Source organism: Rattus rattus, chromosome 3 (assembly GCF_011064425.1).
Source record: "Rattus rattus isolate New Zealand chromosome 3, Rrattus_CSIRO_v1, whole genome shotgun sequence".
NCBI lineage: Eukaryota > Metazoa > Chordata > Mammalia > Rodentia > Muridae > Rattus > Rattus rattus.
The window spans coordinates 169,482,319-169,503,164 of NC_046156.1; the positions used below are offsets into that span (position 1 = coordinate 169,482,319).

The 20,846-nt window shown below is 39.8% G+C and overlaps 1 protein-coding gene across 1 annotated transcript in view; it reads right to left on the reverse strand.

Moving 5' to 3' along the window:
* Positions 1-2,916: 2,916 nt before the first annotated feature.
* Adamts12 (ADAM metallopeptidase with thrombospondin type 1 motif 12) overlaps positions 2,917-20,846 on the reverse strand; it is a 212,193-nt gene continuing 194,263 nt past the window's right edge. The window contains exon 15 of the mRNA XM_032897025.1: positions 2,917-3,396. Coding sequence (XP_032752916.1) covers positions 2,917-3,396 — 480 coding nt within the window. The remainder of the gene's footprint in view (positions 3,397-20,846) is intronic.

Here is a 20,846-nt window from a genome sequence, read left to right on the forward strand (position 1 = left end):
TTTAGCTCAGTGGTAGAGCGCTTGCCTAGGAAGCGCAAGGCCCTGGGTTCGGGTCCCCAGCTCCAAAAAAAAAGAAAAAAAAAAAAGAATGCTCTGTTAACACCCAAAGGCAGTTTTTTCATTCAACTATTACACTGCTAATTTTATAGACTAGTCACATGGCACAGGGCTTATCCTATACAGAGAACATGATAGCTAATTGCATAAAGCCCAAAGACCAGATCTAAGATTTCCTAGTGTAAGACGACGTCCCTCTTTCTGCTGCCTAGATAAAATGTAATTACTGACTAGTGCTAAGGAGCTGACGAAGAGGGAGGAAGACTGAAGGATCATCAATAAGCTCCCTATATTTGTCATCAGTTAAACTATAGAAAACCAAGAAAGAACTTGGCCAAAATCTCCTTGAATCAATCACTTGTTATGCCAGTCACTAATTTTAATCATCCAGAGTGTTGCAATTACTTAACAACTTTCCTGAAAAACTGTTAAATTGGGATTTCCCCTAAAAGAAGAATATTTTGGGAACCTTGCAAACTAAGACAGGAAGTGTTGTAAGGACTAAAAGTTGAAAGAAGTGTTATGGAAAGGTGCCAAGAATAAAGGTTGAATCTAGGGCCTAAGGAAACTTTTACAAGTATGAGGAAGAGGGAATATCCTTCAAGGTATAGGGCTTGGTGGCTAGGAATAGAAAAAAAAATAGTAGCTTATGGGTTAAAGGTTGTTAGCCAGTAAAGGACATGTAATTGATCATTCCTGAGAATACCATATAATAAATTATGGTGTATATCTCGAAAACACTAAGTTCAGTGTTGCTGACCTGGGTATAAGAGGAAAAATGGATGGTGTTAATGGAAGGTTAAAAGTAACTTCTATTCCAAATATTGTTTAGTTTCTTTCTCTCTCTCTCTCTCTCTCTGTGTGTGTGTGTGTGTGTGTGTGTGGAGTGTGTGTGTGTGTGTGTGTGTATGTGTGTATGTATGTGTATAAATATGTAGCTGCCATGGCATATATGTGTAGGTCAGAGGACAACTCCCAGGAGTCAGTTCTTTCCTGTCATATTATGGGATCTGGAGATTGAACTCAATAGATTTGACCTGTGAGTATGTACCTCTCTTGTGGGGGAGGTTGTGATCAACAGCAAAAAAAATGACCCAGACTGCTGTGCTCTAGTTCAATCAGGATCCGTCTAAACAGCTAAGGTAGCCAGAAAAAGTACCTTTGACAAGGTGATGCTTAGGCTATCTTTGAAATTGTGTGTGTTTGTGTGTGGTGTGTGTGTGTGTGTGTGTGTGTGTGTGTGTGTGTGTGTGTGTGTGTTGTTGTTGTTGTTGTTGTTGTTGTTGTTGTTGTTGTTATTGCTTGCTGTCGTTCTGGATTTCCAGTTTGAAGGACCCTGAGAAGCTTAGTGCATTTGCCATTGTATAGATTAAGGAGATTGAAATTCCCAAAGAGTAAGCTGAGTAAGAAAAGTTAGGACTAGGTTCAAGATATTCTGGTTCCCAGCCCACCACTTTCCACTGAGAAAGAAAGGACAGTATTTTAGGTGTAAAAAAATACAAACAGCCAAAAAGTAAAGACCTAGAAATTGGACCTAAAGCCATCTCAACATATTGGTCATGACCCCTTGTTGGGGGAGGGTCAAACAACCCTTTCACTGGGGTCAAATATCAGATATCCTGCATATCAGATATTTACCTTACAATTCATAAAAGTGGTGCCAAGGACCAGCCTTGGCTTGGAGAGGGGTTCTAAAGAAGGAGTATCTGGGAGTCAAATTATGGGTTATAAGCTGATGGCCTACATTCTGCTCAAGACAGCTTTCTTTGAAGATCTCCAGACAGCACATTCAGTTATCTCAGCGCTCATGGACCAAGGCCCAGTCTTTTATTTACATATCAATTTATTCATTTGCTTGAGGTTCACTTTTGATTATCAGCATTTTATGAGCCTAGCCACCTGATTCTTAGAAAGAGACAGCAAGCACATTTCTTTTTTTAATATTCAGAGATCTGCCTGACTTTATAAGCACAAACTTAGCTAGATGAGATCCTGTCCTGAGATTACCATTATTACTATGCCTTAATCTAAATTCACTCTGTCACTTTGAACTCAGGAATCTGCTTGCCTTTGTATCTACCTGCCTTTGTATCTTTCTGACAAGCTAATTCATAGTGCGGCTGCCTCTGTTCTTTTAGGTCTGTAAAGCCCCTCATGTAATTCATATTGCATCCTTATATTTTTAATAGTTGACAAATTATATATTGTGAACTCATGTTTTCAGAGTTCTTTCCCACAGCCTAAAGGACTGTCCTGAATGTATCAGTGTTTGCCATTTTTCTGAAACATAGGCAGCCTTCCTTCCTGGACTTGTAGTGCTTCTAATTATTATGGAGTCATTAACCTCAACAGGAAGCATATTTCCTGATAACCTTGACAGGAACAATATTTTCTGAAGGAGGAACATAAACATACACACACACACACACACACACACACACACACATATTGATATATTCAAATATTCCTCATTCCCAGCAACTGTCAACATTTGTAGAGGCCCATACTCTGTTGGCCCTTTTCCAGGGGCAGGAAACATGTCACACCATCCCTTCCACATGGCCAAGCAGGACTTGGTTGAGTAGCAAAATTGAAGATATGAAGTAGCAACAAAAATAATCTTTTGGTTGGGGGAGGGGTCATTACAACATGAAGAAATGTATTAAAAGGTTGTAGCATTAGGCAGGTTCCTATATGTCTAAAGGAACAAGCTATACCCCTCTCTCCATCTACAAGGGTACATATATGCCTTCAAATCATATCTGAGGTCTTATCTATCCTTCAAAAATAAACTAATTTAACAGGTAAAACATAAAACTGAATTCGAATTGTAGGTCCCATATCGGGTCTTTTATTTACTTAGCAATGAGCCATTTTTTGAAGAATGGCCTCTCTCACGTAGCCTGCTATCTCAAAAGCTTTGAGGTTGAGAGGTCCTCCTTCTGTCCCCTTCTTTCCCATCACCACAAGATACACAGACTCCATCTGAACTACAGTCACTGCCTGGCTACCTCGACTTTGGCCTTTGGTACGGAGGTCCATGCTGTTATTGCCATGGGTGAACAAGTTGTCTCGGATCAACAGGCATTTGATTCCAGCAAGGGTGACTCCTTGGAGAAACAGCTTTTCTCTACCCTCTCTTGTCAGCAAGGTCTGAACTTCTTCCTGGGTCATCTGAATAAAGTTCCCTTCAGTAGAAGAAGCTAATAACCAGGGTGGACAATTGGCAATAACTGCTGCATCACTGCACATCTCAGATTGTAGGAACAATTTGACACAGTCTTGCCAGATTTCTTGGCTGACATCCTCTATGAACTGCATAGGTGAAGTATGCTGTCTCTGTAAGGTGAATATAAAGTTCCCAGAAGGTTGGTCTTCACAGAAAGTTTGTCAATAGCCGGCTCAAGAAGTCTGATCACTTAAGACTGACAGAAAGTTGAAAAACAGCTCAATCTGATTCTTGAGGCTTCTCTGAGTGGCGAGTTAGTGGAGTCTTGGGTGAAGTAGTGCCCCAAGCTGACTGCTAGTACTTTTGAAGCAGGAGTTATTTCACCACAGCTTTATGACTTGCATAATAGTCATAATTCATTACATCATCAGAACCCTGTGGCAGTGGCATTCTGGGGCTACCTCTGTGGTCAGTAAGACAAGGGGATGAAGTAAACCTATTACCCCAATTGCTATGGGAAGAACATCTGCTTCCAATAGGTAAGTAGAACATAAACATGTAATAACTGAGTTGCAAGTTTGTGTATAAGCAAGACAGGTGAAACTTACTATAACAAATAGTGTTTACCATGTGATATTACCTTTTAGTGACCTGAGTTACCAGTTCACATCTTCTTATAGGGACATTATCATGCTTTTTAGCTGTTTATTATTTTCTAGCCTTTATTTTACTCTCTAGTCTACATCAACTTTAAATTTAGAGTGATTTATCATTATCACTTATTCAGCAGGGTATTGAGCATTTAGTATATGCCAAGTACTTTCCTAAGTACCTGGGTAGTGAATTAAATAGACAGATTTCAGGAATAATGTAACTGACTTTCCAAAGGACAGAGAGATGATATTATCATTTACTGAAAATACTTTAGGAATCTAACATATTCTTCTAAATTTTCTCATCCATTCCCTGGATTTCCTAATCCTGTGAAAGTCCCTTTCTGAATTCTGACTCCCCTATATTCGTTGTTAAGATATTCTGCTCTAATATGTCTTAAAGAGAACAACTATAAGTCACCACTAATATTAATAGTGTCAAAATCTGTGGTAGTTCTGAATATCCATTCATTCAATAAGTACTTATTAATTACTACATGCTAACTACTGTAAAGTAGACTTGTCTCGGACTTTAGAGAGATTCTGTCTTCATGAATATGACTTAACAGAAAGAAAAATAAATAACAGATGATAAATACATTTCTATTTTATCAAATGACATAGACAACTTTGACAAAAAAGAAGGAGAATGCTAGAGCAGCAGTAGTGGGTTTATTTATTATAAGGTACTTAGATAAGGATTCTCTGATACATAACATTTGGTCAGCTATCTTACAGAGATAAGTGAATAAATATGTACATTTCAGAGGCAAGAAAACAATCTAGTCAGGAAGAAACAGCAAATGTTAGGAGAAATGGCAAGGAATCCAATATGACTTGAGCAGAGAAAGAGAGAATAGAGTAATGGAAGATGTTTCTGAGAGGTACTGTGCTAAATTTCTATTTATATCTTCATGGGTTATGATTAAGCATTTAGTTTGTATATGAAGGTTTTATTCAAAATGCTAGCATCATTTTAGACTGTGTAGAAAATAGATTCTATGGGGATTAGAGCCAAAACAAGACCAAGTAGCATGCTGTGACAATAACTCAGCCAAAAAGTCCTAAGGCCTAGGCTAAGATGCAAGTTGAAAAATGATTGGGTTTGGAGCCCATGGCAAAGGAAGCATTCATTAAGTTGTGTCACATACGAAACAAGAGAAAGACGATACCTCCTAGGATTTGAGTCTGAACAATTGTAATATGGTTTAAATATGTGTGTTCCTTCTGAAAGTATGTTGAACCTGTATCTCCAATTTGGAAATATTTTCAAATTAACTGTGATAGTGCATGCTTATAATACCAGTACTTGGGAGGCAGGAAAATAGAGCATTTCAGATTCAAACAGGATATATAGTTTGACCCTGGGTAAAAGAAACGGTATCAACAACAAAGCTATTCAGAGACAAAGCCTTTAAGAAATAAAGGGACTCAGCTAATGGAACCTAATGGCCTTTTTTCTTTCTACTCCCTTCTTCTACATGAGTCCTAAACATTCAAGACGACCTAATTTACATGAGACATTGTCTCAAAAACAGAAATGAAAAATAAAACATCAAAAAGGGAACCTGGGGAGATAGCTCAGTTGGTCAAGTGCTTGTAAAGCAAACTTGAGGACCCATGTACAAAGATGGCAAAGCTGGGATTCTGCTCTATCAATCCCAGTTCTGAGGGGAGAAAATAAACAGGCCCTGGTGTTCCAGTCCCTGCCCTAAAAAATAACATGAGCAATGTCTGGGGTTATCTTTTGATCTCCACACATCCACACATGTGTGCCCATTCACATGAAACACACAAACACACACACACACACACACACACACACACACACACACAAAACACACAAGGCTTTTTAGAAAACAAAAGAAAGCAAACCTTAAAACACTCTTTCACTATCTCAAACAACTGCAAGGTAATGTTTTCATTGAGAAACTATAAATGGGATGGTTGGAAAAAGTTAAACTTGAGGAACAGCAGATGGCACAAGTAGGAGAATGAAGAAATCAAGTGGGGGGAATGAAGGTAAACCCATGATTGGTGAGAGCTCCCTGGCCTTTAACATGCTACCAGGCATATAGAAATGGAACTCTTTTTCACAGGATTTGAGATATAATTGTAGGACCACTTATCAAAGAAAAAGAGTTGAATTTGTAAAAGAGCTGGGCAGCCAAAGAGATCAGTTGGGGCAGCTTCGCTTCATAACAAAAGCCACAGGAAGAAAGAATGTTGAACGAGAATGTCACATAAGCATGTCAATTATTGCAAAAATAAGTACTGAGGCAAAAATGTACTAAGCTACTAATGTTGAGTGGATATAAAAGACCAAGTGATGAAAATGATCAGGATGGTAAACTCCTGGGGTAAAGATGGTAGACAGATTTTTTTTTCTTTTGAGGTTTGAACAGTGCAGCCTGTGGGAGATGGCAGTAGACATATGAAAGCAGGGAATACAGAGAACACAGCTTCAAAACTTATTCAATATTGACTAGCCCAAGTTCTCATCACAGAAGAGCTCTTTAGAAGGCTCCCAGCATCAGATGGCCTAGCATCTTCTATCATACCCTTAATATCAGTAGAAATGCTAAAAGGGCTGCACTATTCAAATCCTGGTCCTTTTTTTGTTGTTTGAAACATGGTAAAAAACCTGCTATGTAGTCAAGAATGACCTGAACCATTGGTTTCCTGCTTTCACCTCCCAAGAGATGGGATAGTAGGCATTCACCACCATGACTGGTTTTATGCAGTATGAGGGTGTAATTCAGTACCTTGTGTATGCAGCATACTTGGGAGCCTCTATAGCAAATGAGACTTAGAATCTGGAATCTTAAGAGCTGTGCCAAATCTTGATCCAGAACAGGAACAATTAGGAGCAGAATAAAAAAGGCACCTGCTAGAGAGTAAGATTCCAGCATAACTGTAGAACAAGTGTTGCAATAGTGCCTTCATTAGTACCAGAAGATGAGACTTTCATCAGGGGCAAGACTAAGAAGCATTGAATCAGATGCTATTGCTGGCAGCATCTGTAAATCATGAACCATTTCATGGTGCCTGAGGTAAGTTAATTAACTTGGACTGGGATTCAAGGGCTCCCCGCTGGTGTTCAGTTCTAAGCTGAGGCTCACTTCCCTATACTACTCAGAGTGGTCTTTGACACCCCTGTCCAGTGCCAGCATCTGTTTTTGTTTTCTGAAACTACAGCCCCTTTCAGTCAATCTTCTCTGCTTTTCAGGGATCACGTGGAAGCGATGGAGCAGAAAAAGGTGGTTTGAGTCCTTGTCTGTTACATACTCGGTGAGTGCTTGATGCTTTCCTACTTACGCAGTCTGACCCCTTACACACTCCAGGCTGGTTCCTCTCATCATCGTTACCTTAGCCTCTTAGGTTGCCTTTAGTAAACATGCCTGTCTTAGTTAGGGTTTCATTGCTGTGAACAGACACCATGACCAAGGCAACTCTTATAAGGACAACATTTAATTGGGGCTGGCTTACAGGTTCTGAAGTTCAGTCCAGCATCATCATTGCAGGAAGCATGGTAACATCCAAGCAGGCATAGCACTACAGGAGTTGAGAGTTCTACATTGTATTCCAAAGGTAAACAGAAGAAGACAGCTAGGAGGAAGGTCTCCAACAGTGACACACCCCCTCCAACAAGGCAACACCTCCTAATAGTCCAAGCATATTCAAACCATCACAATGCCCCACTTCCCCCTATACCTTCATGGTATCACATCTTGGAAAGTTTCTCTCACCAACATTTTCCTTTCATTCTCACTCCCTTCACTATCCCCTGTCCCTAAACAGGTGCTCCACCCCACACCTGCCCTCATGTAAGTATATGAGTTTGAGCATTTCTCCAGTCCCAGCCTGGCAATTGTAAAGAAAGCAGGTAAAGCTGAGAGGACCTAGCTCAGCTCCTCTGAGGAAAGAAATGCATTAAAAGCTCAGTTGAGTTGAAGGAATCAGAGAAAGAACTGGAAGAGCTTGAAGGGGCTCGAGACCCCATATGTACAACAATGCCAAGCAACCAGAGCTTCCAGGAACTAAGCCACTACCTAAAGACTATACATGGACTGACCCTGGACTCTGACCTCATAGGTAGCAATGAATATCCTAGTAAGAGCACCAGTGGCAGGGGAAGCCCTTGGTCCTGCTAAGACTGAATCCCCAGTGAACTAGATTGTTGGGGGGAGGGTGGTAATGGGGGGGGGATGGGGAGAGGAACACCCATAAAAGAAGGGGAGGAGGGGGGATGTTGCTAGAAACCGGAAAGGAATAACACTTCGAAATGTAAATAAGAACTACTCAAGTTAAAAAAAAAAAAAAAAAAAAGCTCAGTTGACACTTGTTTGAAGGTTGTCCACCATTTAGAGCTACTCATGTAACTCTCATATTGTCAGACACTCCTTCCTTTCCAATTCCAGCCTGTCTCTTTATATTCTCAGTTCTCCCTGCTGGCAGTTTAGTTTTTCCATTTAGGGCTGAAGAACAGTGAAGAATTTATAAGTAGTCTGTAATTAGTGTTTTCTATTGATTATTGCAAATTAGGCCCAGGTTATCTAATGTCCACAATTTAATGAGAATAGTATGAGTTTTGAAATTAGGAGACTTGAATTAGGTGTTGTTTCGCTCAATTTTTTCCATCTTTATTAAATTGGGCATTTCTTATTTACATTTCAAATGTTATTCCCTTTCCCGGATTCCAGGGGCCAACATCCCCTGTAAATTCCCTACACCTCCCTTCTATATGGTGTTCATCCTTCCCCATTACCGCCCCCTCCCCACAACAATCACGTTCACTGGGGTTCAGTCTTAGCAGGACCAAGGGCTTCCCTTCCACTGGTGCTCTTACTTAGGCTATTCACGTTACCTATGCAGTTGGAGCCCAGGGTCAGTCCATGTATAGTCTTTGGGTAGTGGCTTAGTCCCTGGAAGCTCTGGTTGGTTGGCATTGTTGTTCTTATGGGGTCTCAAGCCCCTGCAAACTCTTTCAGTCCTTTCTCTGATTCCTTCAACGGGCGTCCCATTCTCAGTTCAGTGATTTAATGATGGCCTTCGCTTATGTATTTGCTGTGTTCTGGCTGTGTCTCTCGGGAGAGATCTACATCTGGTTCCTGTCGGCCTGCACTTCTTTGCTTCATCCATCTTATCTAGTTTGGTGGCTGTATATGTATGGGTCACATGTGGGGCAGGCTCTGAATGGGTGTTCCTTCTGCCTCTGTTCTAAACTTGGCCTCCCTATTCCTTGCCAAGGGTATTCTTGTAACCCTTTTAAAGAAGGAGTGAGGCATTCACATTTTGGTCATCCTTCTTGAGTGGCCATTTTTACTATATTAATCCTGCCAATCCATGAGCATGGGAGATCTTTACATCTTCTGAGATCATCTTCAATTTCTTTCTTCAGAGACTTGAAGTTCTTGTCATACAAATCTTTCACTTGCTTGGTTACACCAAGATAATTTATATTATTTAGGACTATTGTGAAAGGTGTCAATTCCCTAATTTCTTTCTCGGCCTGCTTATCCTGTGAGTAGAGGAAGGCTACTGATTTGTTTGAGTTAATTTTATACCCGGACACTTTGCTGAAGTTGTTTATCAGGCTTAGTAGTTCTCGGGTGGAACTTTTGGGGTCACTTAAATATACTATCATACCATCTGCAAATAGTGATATTTTGACCTCTTCCCTTCCAATTTGTATCCCTTTGACCTCCTTTTGTTGTCTCATGGCTCTAGCTAAGACTTCTAGTACTATATTGAATAAGTAGGGAGAAAGTGGGCAGCCTTGTCTAGTCCCTGATTTTAGTGAGATTGCTTCAAGATTCTCTCTATTTAGTTTGATTTTAGCTACTGGTTTACTGTATATTGCTTTTACTAAGTTTAGGTAAGGGCCTTGAATTCCTTATCTTTCCAGGACTTTTATCATGAAGGGCTGTTGAATTTTGTCAAATGCTTTCTCAGCATCTAATGGAGTGATCATGTGGTTTTATCTTTGAGTTTGGTTATGTCGTGGATGGTGTTGATGGATTTCCATATATTGAACCATCCCTGAATACCTGGGATGAAGCCTACTTGACCATAATGGATGATTGTTTTGATGTGTTCTTGGATTCTGTTTGCAAGAATTTTATTGAGTACTTTTGCATCAATATTCATAAGGGAAATTGGTCTGAAGTTCTCTTTCTTTGTTGGGTCTTTGTGTGGTTTATGTATGAGTAATTGTGGCTTCATAGGACTCTGGTAGTGTTCTATTTATATTTTGTGGAATAGTTTGAACAGTATTGGTATGAAGTCTACTATGAAGGTCTGATAGAATTCTGCACTAACTCCATCTCATCCTGGTCTCTTTCTGGTTGGGAGACTTTTAATAACTGCTTCTATTTCGTTAGGAGTTATGGTATTGTTTAGATGGTTTATCTGTTCCTGATTTAACTTTGGTACCTGGTATCTGTCTAGAAAATTGTCCATTTCCTCCAGATTTTCCAGTTTTTTGAATATAGGCTTTTGTAGTAGGATCTGGTTTCTTTTAATTTCCTCTGATTCTGTTGTTATGTCTCCCTTTTCATTTCTGATTTTGTTAATTTGGATACACTCTCTCTGACCTCTGGTTAGTCTGGCTAAGGGTTTATCTATCTTAGTGATTTTCTCAATGAACCAGCTCCTGGTTTTTTTGATTCTTTTTATATTCTGTTTTGTTTCTACTTGATTGATTTCAGCACTGAGTTTGATTATTTCTTGCCTTCTACTCCTCTTGGGTGTATTTGCTTCTTTTTGTTCTAGAGCTTTTAGATGTTCTGTCAAGCTGCTGATGTATGCTCTCTCCTATTTCTTTTTTCAGGCACTCAGAGCTACGAGTTTTCCTCTTAGCACAGCTTTCATTGTGTCCCATAAGTTTGGGTATATTGTAAATTCATTTTCATTAAATTCTAAGAAGTCTCTGATTTCTTTCTTTATTTCTTCCTTGACCAAGTTGTCATAGAGTAGTGCATTGTTCAACTTCCATGTATGTGTGCGTGTTCTGTTGTTATTGTTGTTATTGAAGACCAGCCATAGTAGTCCATGGTTATCTGATAGGATGCATGGAACTATATCTATCTTCCTGTATCTGTTGAGGGCTGTTCTGCGACTGATTATACCGTCATTATTGGAGAAGGTACCATGAGGTGCTGAGAAGAAGGTATATCCTTTTGTTTTAGGATGGAATGTTCTATAAATATCTGTTAAGTCCATTTTATTATAACTTCTGTTAGTTTCTCTATGACTCTGTTTAATTTCTGTTTTTGTGATCTATCCATTGATGAGAGTGGGGTGTTGAAATCTCCTACCATTTTTGTGTGAGGTACAATGTGTGATTTGAGCTTCAGTAAGGTTTCTTTTATGAATGTAGGTACCTTTGCATTTGGAGCATAGATATTTAGGATTGAGAGTTCATCTAGGTGGATTTTTCCTTTGATGAATATGAAGTGTCCTTTCTTATCTTTTTTGATGATTTTTGGTTGAAAGTGAATTTTATTTGATATTAGAATGGCTACTCCAGCTTGTTTCTTCAGACCATTTGCTTGGAAATTTTTTTCCAGACTTTTTCTCTGATTTAGTGTCTGTCTTTGTCTCTGAGATATGTTTCCTGTATGCAGCAAAATGATGGGTCCTCTTTACATATCCAGTCTCTAGTCTATGTCTTTTTTATTGGGAATTGAGTCCACTGATGTTGAGAGAAATTAAGAAATAGTGATTGGCCCACAGCCCCCTGCTCCCAAACACCGTGGGAGAGAGAGCTCACCGCGCGGACAGGTGGGCACTCCTGAGACTACAGAGCAGAGAGGCCACCAATACTGCCCACCCCTGCCCACATCCCTGGCCCAAGAGGAAACTGCATAGGGCCTCTGGGAACGGGAAGAGAGGGGCACTCGAGCGGCAGATCCCCTGCAGTCCAGACACCACCTGGACCTGAAGGGGCCTGATCAACTGCTCCCTGCATCCAAAACCTGTGGGAAGGAGAGATAAACCTTTAGAGGGGCAGACACGCCTGTGAAGCCAGAAGAGACTGCACTCTGCCCACATTTCTGACTCCAGAGGAAAACACCTAACGCCATCTGGGACACAAGTGCATGGGGGCCCCAGGGAAAAGGCGGTGCAGGCCCTCCTGGTTGCTGCCCTCATGGAGCGCTCAAAAGCAGCCCCCAGGAACAACTTCAGCCACGGGAACAGGTGGTAAGACCAACTTTTCTGCTCCAAGTGACCTGCCTGGTGGACTCAGGACACAGACCCACAGGAACAGCTGAAGACAAGTAGACAGGAAAGACTACACACCTGAAGGCAGAACACTCTGTTCCCATAAATGGCTGAAAGAAAACAGGAAAACAGATCTACAGCACTCCTGACACACAGGACTAAAGGATGGTATAACCACTGTCAGAAATAGCTGAACAAGATAACATCAGAGACAGCCTGATGGCTAGAGGCAAGAGCAGGAACCCAAACAACAGAAACCAAGACTACATGGCATCATCGGAGCCAAATTCTCCCACCAAAGCAAACAATGAATACCCAAATACACCAGAAAAGTCAGATCTAGATTTAAAATTACATTTGATCATGATGATGGAGGACTTTAAGAAAGACATAAAGAACTCCCTTAGAGAAATGCAGGAAAACATAAATAAACAAGTAGAAGCCTACAGAGAGAAATCACAAAAATCCCTGAAAGAATTTCGGGAAAACACAATCAAACAGGTGAAGGAATTAAAAATGGAAATAGAAGCAATAAAGAAAGAACAAAGGGAGAAAACCCTGGAGATAGAAAACCAAAGGAAGAAACAAGGAGTAGTAGATACAAGCATTACCAACAGAATACTAGAGATAGAAGAGAGAATCTCAGGAGCAGAAGATTCTATAGAAATCATCGACACAACGGTCAAAGATCATGTAAAACAGAAAAAGCTACTGGTCCAAAACATACAGGAAATCCAGAACACAATGAGAAGATCAAACATAAGGATAATAGGTATAGAAGAGAGTGAAGACTCCCAACTCAAAGGACCAGTAAATATCTTCAACAAAATCATAGAAGAAAACTTCCCTAACCTAAAGAAAGAGATGCCCATAAACATACAAAAGCCTACAGAACTCCAAATAGATTGGACCAGAAAAGACACTCCTCCTGTCACATAATAGTCAAAACACCAAATGCACAAAACAAAGAAAGAATATTAAAAGCAGTAAGGGCAAAAGGTCAACTAACATATAAAGGCAGACCTATCAGAATCACACCAGACTTCTCACCACAGACTATGAAAGCCAGAAGATCCTGGACAGATGTCATACAGACCCTAAGAGAACAGAAATGCCAGCCCAGGTTACTGTATCCAGCAAAACTCTCAATTAACATAGATGGAGAAACCAAGATATTCCATGACAAAACCAAATTTACACAATATCTTTCTACAAATCCAGCACTACAAAGGATAATGAATGGTAAAGCCCAACATAAGTAGGCAACCTACACCCTAGAAAAAGCAAGAAACTAATCGTCTTGGCAACAAAACAAAGAGAAGAAAAGCGCACAACCATAATCTCACATCCAAATAAGAATATACAGGAAGCAAAATCACTATTCCTTAATATCTCTCAACATCAATGGACTCAACTCCCCAATAAAAAGACATAGATTAACAAACTGGATACACAATGAGGATCCTGCAGTCTTCTGCCTACAGGAAACACACCTCAGAGAAAAAGACAGATACTACCTCAGAGTGAAAGGCTGGAAAACAACTTTCCAAGTAAATGGTCTAAAGAAGCAAGTTTGAGTAGCCATTCTAATATCAAATAAAATAGATTTTCAATTAAAAGTCATCAAAAAAGATAAGGAAGGACACTTCATATTCATCAAAGAAAAAATCCACCAAGATGAACTCTCAATCCTAAATATCTATGCCCCAAATACAAGGGCACCTACATACGTAAAAGAAACCTTACTAAAGCTCAAAAAACACATTGCACCTCACACAATAATAGTAGGAGATTTTAACACCCCACTCTCATCAATGGATAGATCATGGAAACAGAAATTAAACAGAGACATAGACAGATTAAGAGAAGTCATGAACCAAATGGACTTAAAAGATATTTATAGAACATTCTATCCTAAAACAAAAGGATATATCTTCTTCTCACCACCTCATGGTACTTTCTCCAAAATTGACCATATAATTGGTCATAAAACAGGCCTCAACAGATACAGAAAGGTAGGAATAATCCCATGCATCGTATCAGACCACCACGGGCTAAAGCTGGTCTTCAATAACAACAAGGTAAGAACGCCCACATATACATGGAAGATGAACAATGCTCTACTCAATGATAACCTGGTCAAGGAAGAAATAAAGAAATTAAGGACTTCTTAGAATTTAATGAAAATGAAGGTACAACATACCCAAACTTATGGGACACAACGAAAGCTATGCTAAGAGGAAAACTCATAGCTCTGAGTGCCTGCAAAAAGAAAGAGGAGAAAGAATCTATCAGCAGCTTGACAGCACACCTCAAAGCTCTAGAACAAAAAGAAGCAAATACACCCAGGAGGAGTAGAAGGCAGGAAATAATCAAACTCAGAGCTGAAATCAACCAAGTAGAAACAAAAAGGACTATACAAAGAATCAACAGAACCAAAAGCTGGTTCTTTGAGAAAATCAACAAGATAGATAAACCCTTAGCCAGACTAATGAGAGGACACAGAGAGTGTGTCCAAATTAACAAAATCAGAAATGAAAAGGGAGACATAACTACAGAATCAGAGGAAATTCAAAAAATCATCAGATCCTACTACAAAGGACTATATTCAACAAAACTTGAAAATCTAGAGGAAATGGACAATTTCCTAGACAGATACCAGGTACCAAAGTTAAATCAGGAACAGATAAACCAGTTAAACAACCCCATAGCTTCTAAAGAAATAGAAGCGTCATTAAAGGTCAAACAAAAAGAGCCCAGGTCCAGATGGGTTCAGTGTAGAATTCTATCAGACCTTCATAGAAGACTTCATACCAATACTATCCAAACTATTCCACAAACTTGAAACAGATGGAGCACTACCGAATTCCTTCTATGAAGCCACAATTACTCTTATACCTAAACCACACAAAGACCCAACAAAGAAAGAGAACTTCAGACCGATTTCCCTTATGAATATTGATGCAAAAATACTCAATAAAATTCTTGCAAACAGAATCCAAGAGCACATCAAAACAATTATCCACCATGATCAAGGAGGCTTCATCCCAGGCATGCAGGGATGGTTTAATATACGGAAAACCATCAACGTGATCCATTATATAAACAAACTGAAAGAACAAAACCACATGATCATTTCATTAGATGCTGAGAAAGCATTTGACAAAATTCACCACCGCTTAATGATAAAAGTCCTAGAAAGAATAGGAATTCAAGGGCCATACTTAAACATAGTAAAAACCATATACAGCAATCCAGTAGTTAACATTAAGGTAAATGGAGAGAAACTTGAAGCAATCCCACTAAAATCAGGGACTAGACAAGGCCGCCCACTCTCTCCCTACTTATTCAATCTAGTTCTTGAAGTTCTAGCCAGAGCAATCAGGCAACAAAAGGAGATCAAAGTGATACAGATTGGAAAAGAAGAAGTCAAAATATCGCTATTTGCAGATGATATGATAGTATATTTAAGTGATCCCAAAAGTTCTACCAGAGAACTACTAAACCTGATAAACACCTTCAGCAAAGTGGCTGGGTATACAATTAATTCAAATAAATCTGTTGTGTTCCTCTACAAAAAAGAGAAACAAGCTGAGAAAGACATTAGGTTAATGACACCCTTCATAATAGTCCCAAATAATATAAAATACCTCGGTGTGACTTTAAACAAGCAAATGAAAGATCTGTATGATAAGAACTTCAAGCCTCAGAAGAAAGAAATTGAAGAAGATCTCAGAAGATGGAAAGATCTCCCATGCTCATGGATTGGCAGGATTAATATACTAAAAATGGCCATTTTACCAAAAGTGATCTACAGATTCAATGCAATCCCCATCAAAATACCAATCCAATTCTTCAAAGAGTTAGACAGAACAATTTGCAAATTCATCTGGAATATCAAAAAACCCAGGATATCTAAAACTATCCTCAACAATAAAAGGACTTCTGGGGAAATCACTATCCCTGAACTCAAGCAGTATTACAGAGCAATAGTGATAAAAACTGCATGGTATTCGTACAGAGACAGACAGATAGACCAGTGGAACAGAATTGAAGACCCAGAAATGAACCCACACACCTATGGGCACTTGATTTTTGACAAAGGAGCCAAAACCATCCAACGGATAAAAGATAGCATTTTCAGCAAATGGTGCTGGTTCAACTGGAGGTCAACATGTAGAAGAATGCATATCGATCCATGCTTATCAGCCTGTACAAAAGCTTAAGTCCAAGTGGATCAAGGACCTCCACATCAAACCAGATACACTCAAACTAATAGAAGAAAAAGTTGGAAGCATCTGGAACACATGGGCACTGGAAAAATTTCCTGAACAAAACACCAATGGCTTATGCTCTAAGATCAAGAATGGACAAATGGGATCTCATAAAACTGCAAAGCTTCTGTAAGGCAAAAGGACACTGTGGTTAGGACAAAGCGGCAACCAACAGATTGGGAAAAGATCTTTACCAATCCTACAACAGATAGAGGGCTTATATCCAAAATATACAATGAACTCAAGAAGTTAGACCGCAGGGAGACAAATAACCCTATTAAAAATGGGCTTCAGAGCTAAACAAAGAATTCACAGCTGAGGAATGCGAATGGCTGAGAAACACCTAAAAGAAATGTTCAACATCTTTAGTCATAAAGGGAAATGCAAATCAAAACAACCCTGAGATTTCACCTCACACCAGTGAGAATGGCAAGATCAGACACTCAGGTGACAGCAAATGCTGGCAGGATGTGGAGAAGAGAACACTCCTCCATTGTTGGTGGGATTGCAGACTGGTACAACCATTCTGGAAATCAGTCTGGAGGTTCCTCAGAAAATTGGACATTACTACCTGAGGATCCACAGCTATACCTCATTAGGGCATATACCCAAAAGATACCCCAACATATAAAAAAGACACGTGCTCCACTATGTTCATCGCAGCCTTATTTATAATAGCTAGAAGCTGGAAAGAACCCAGATGCCCTTCAACAGAGGAGTGGATACAGAAAATGTGGTACATCTGCACAATGGAATATTACTCAGCTATCAAAAACAATGACTTTATGAAATTCATAGGCAAATGGAGGGAACTGGAAAATATCATCCTGAGTGAGCTAACCCAATCACAGAAAGACATACATGGTATGCACTCATTGATAAGTGGCTATTAGCCCAAATACTTGAATTACCCTAGATGCACAGAACAAATGAAACTCAAGACGGATGACCAAAATGTGAATGCTTCACTCCTTCTTTAAAAAGGGAACAAGAATACCCTTGGGAGGGAATAGAGAGGCAAAGTTTAGAACAGAGGCAGAAGGAACACCCATTCAGAACCTGCCCCACATGTGGCCCATACATATACAGCCACCCAATTAGATAAGATGGATGAAACAAATAGAAGTGCAGGCTGACAGAAACCAGATGTAGATCTCTCCTGAGAGACACAGCCAGAATACAGCAAATACATAGGCAAATGCCAGTAGTAATCCACTGAACTGAGAGTGGGACCCCAGTTGAAGGAATCTTAGAAAGGACTGAAAGAGCTCAAGACCCCATATGTGTACAACAATGCCAAGCAACCAGAGCTTCCAGGGACTAAGCCACTACCTAAAAGACTATACATGGACTGACCCTGGACTCTGACCTCATGGGTAACAATGAATATCCTAGTAAGAGCACCAGTGGAAGGGAAGCCCTGGGTCCTGCTAAGACTGAACCCCCAGTTAACTAGATTGTTGGGGGGAGGGCGGCAATGGGGGGAGGATGGGGAGGGGAACACCCATAAGGAAGGGGAGGGGGAGGGTTTAGGGGGATGTTGGCCTGGAAACCGGGAAGGGGAATAACAATCGAAATATAAAGAAGAAATACTCAAGTTATTAAAGATTAAAACAAACAAACAAACAAACAAACAAAAAAGCAACTTTATTGCTGTCGGGCTTTTGGTGGCTCACGATTTTAATCCCAGCTCTCAGCAGGCAAAGGCAGGTAGATATCTAGTTTTGAGATCTGTCTGGTCTAAAGAGTTCCAGGACAGGTGAGACACCATGTCTCAAACAATCCATACAACACAGCACAACACACACACACACACACACACACACACTCCACACAACCCACCTTTATTTCTGTCTGCTTAGTGTTTATCATATCAAAGCTGAATGAGTCATTACATATTATAGAGGTATAATATATTGATCAGCAGATTAATAAAAACTAATAAAATGATTGCATTTTTAATGTTATTACATGAAGTGTGTACAACATTTTTTAAACATTTATTTATTTCATGTATACAACAGTTTTAAATATACTCCACATAGCCATAAATAGTGATTTTACTTAAAACAGGACTGAGTATTCAGTTGAATCAGAAGAAAAACTGAGTAGAAAAGCTTGGTAAACCTCATTCTTCTCAATTATACAAGAACAAGCAGAGGAGAGCAAGGCCAATCTTTATTCTGTGTCTTTATTTTATTTCCTTTCTTGTATTTCAAGACAGGGTTTCTCTGTGTAGCCTTAGCTGTCCTGGAACTTACTCTATAGACCAGGATAGTCTTTAATTTGAGAGATCTACCTGACTCTGCCTCTTGGATACTGAGTATGAAGGCATGCACCACCACTACCAGGCTACTGTGTTTTTTTTTTAAATTCAATATCAGCTTTGTTCATCCACAGATATGTAGGAATATGAGTATGTAGTAACCACAATAGTGTTACTAAGGAAAAAGATTAAAAAACAGAATTAAGCCTGAATTTGACATGAAAATATGAATATGAACTGTTTGTCTTAAAGCATGTACTTCCTAACATGTCTACTGAAAGGACCAAGGAACAACGACCAAGAGGCCAATAGCTCTCCATTTCAAGCACCTAGGTTTTGGTACTCAAATATCTCTCTCTACTAAAAGCAACCAGAAGTCATTGAAAACATGATGACTATAAGATTTGGGAGAGAAATGTACAAAAATAGGGTGAAACATCTTTTACTCAAGTCAGGCAGTAGAATCTGCCTAATTTAAAATATATAGAAGAGCTCTATCAAAGAATCTATCAAATTCTAAAGAAGTGCTCACTTTCCCAAGATGGGATGACTTACACAATGAAAAGTATACCAGTGACAACAAACTGATATCCCAATTGCTTTAAAAACCCATGGGTCCACAGCAATGTCTTACAAAGTAAAGTGAGGACCAAAGAGGTTGACTGAGCTGCTCTACTAGAGAGAGGGCTTAGTTCAGTTCCCAGCATCCACACCAGGTAACTCACAACTTCCAACAACTTGAACCAGGGGATCCAGCACCTTCTTCCATCCTCCTCATGTATGTGACACACACAGACACAAATACAGAAATAAAAATGAAAACTTTTTGAAGTAAAATGAGAAGAATCTCGCTAATCACTTTGGTGAATGCTAAAACAAACAAACAAACAAACCAACCAACCATTTATTCATGCCTCTTTCTTTTCTTTTCCAGAGCTGGGGATGGAACACAGCTGTACACTTGCTGTTCAAGGACTATTCCCCTTAGCAACATCTCCACCTCCCATTCATTAGTTTTTCTTTAGTGAGCATGCACCATATTTCATTATGATGTTTTCAGTCCAAATTTCATCTGACAACACATCCCCAACTCCTGTCTTCCTTTCTTCTACCCCTCTTGTTGTTACTCCACTAACAACCCCACTGCGTCTGCCTCATATATATTCCAGTAAATACCTTCACACACACACACACACACACACACACACACACACACACACACACACACACACACACACAGAGAGAGAGAGAGAGAGAGAGAGAGAGAGAGAGAGAGAGAGGAGAGGTGTACACACACATACAAATTAAAGTCTAGGATCTATACATAAGAAAATGCACAGTGCTTCAGTTTGTCTCGTTTCAATTATGAATGATATTCAGTTGTATCTATTTTTCATGCAAGCGTTATGATTTCACTTTTCTTTGTAGCTAAATCCCATGGTGTATATGTACCATGTTTTTCTTTTTTTTTCTGTCTGCAATTTTTTTTTTTATTAACTTGAGTATTTCTTATATACATTTCGAGTGTTGTTCCCTTTCCCGGTTTCCAGGCAAACATCCCCCTCCCCCTCCCCTTCCTTATGTGTGTTCCCCTCCCCATCCTCCCCCCATTGTCGCCCTCCCCTCAACAATCTAGTTCACTGGGGGTTCAGTCTTAGCAGGACCCAGGGCTTCCCCTTCCACTGGTGCTCTTACTAGGCTACACATTGCTACCTATGAGGTCAGAGTCCAGGGTCAGTCCATGTATAGTCTTTAGGTAGTAACTTAGTCCCTGGAAGTTCTGGTTGCTTGGCATTGTTGTACATATGGGGTCTCGAGCCCCTTCAAGCTCTTCCAGTTCTTTCTCTGATTCCTTCAACGGGGGTCCTATTCTCAGTTTAGTGGTTTCCTGCTGGCATTCGCCTCTGTATTTGCTGTATTCTGGCTGTGTCTCTCAGGAGCTATCTACATCCGGCTCCTGTCTGCCTGCACTTCTTTGCTTCATCCATCTTGTCTAATTGAATGGCTGAATATGTATGGGCCACATGTGGGGCAGGCTCTGAATGGGTGTTCCTTCTGTGTCTGTTTTAATCTTTGCCTCTCTATTCCCTGCCAAGGGTATTCTTGTTCCCCTTTTAAAGAAGGAGTGAAGCATTCACATTTTGATCATATGTCTTGAGTTTCATTTGTTCTTGGCATCTAGGGTAATTCAAGCGTTTGGG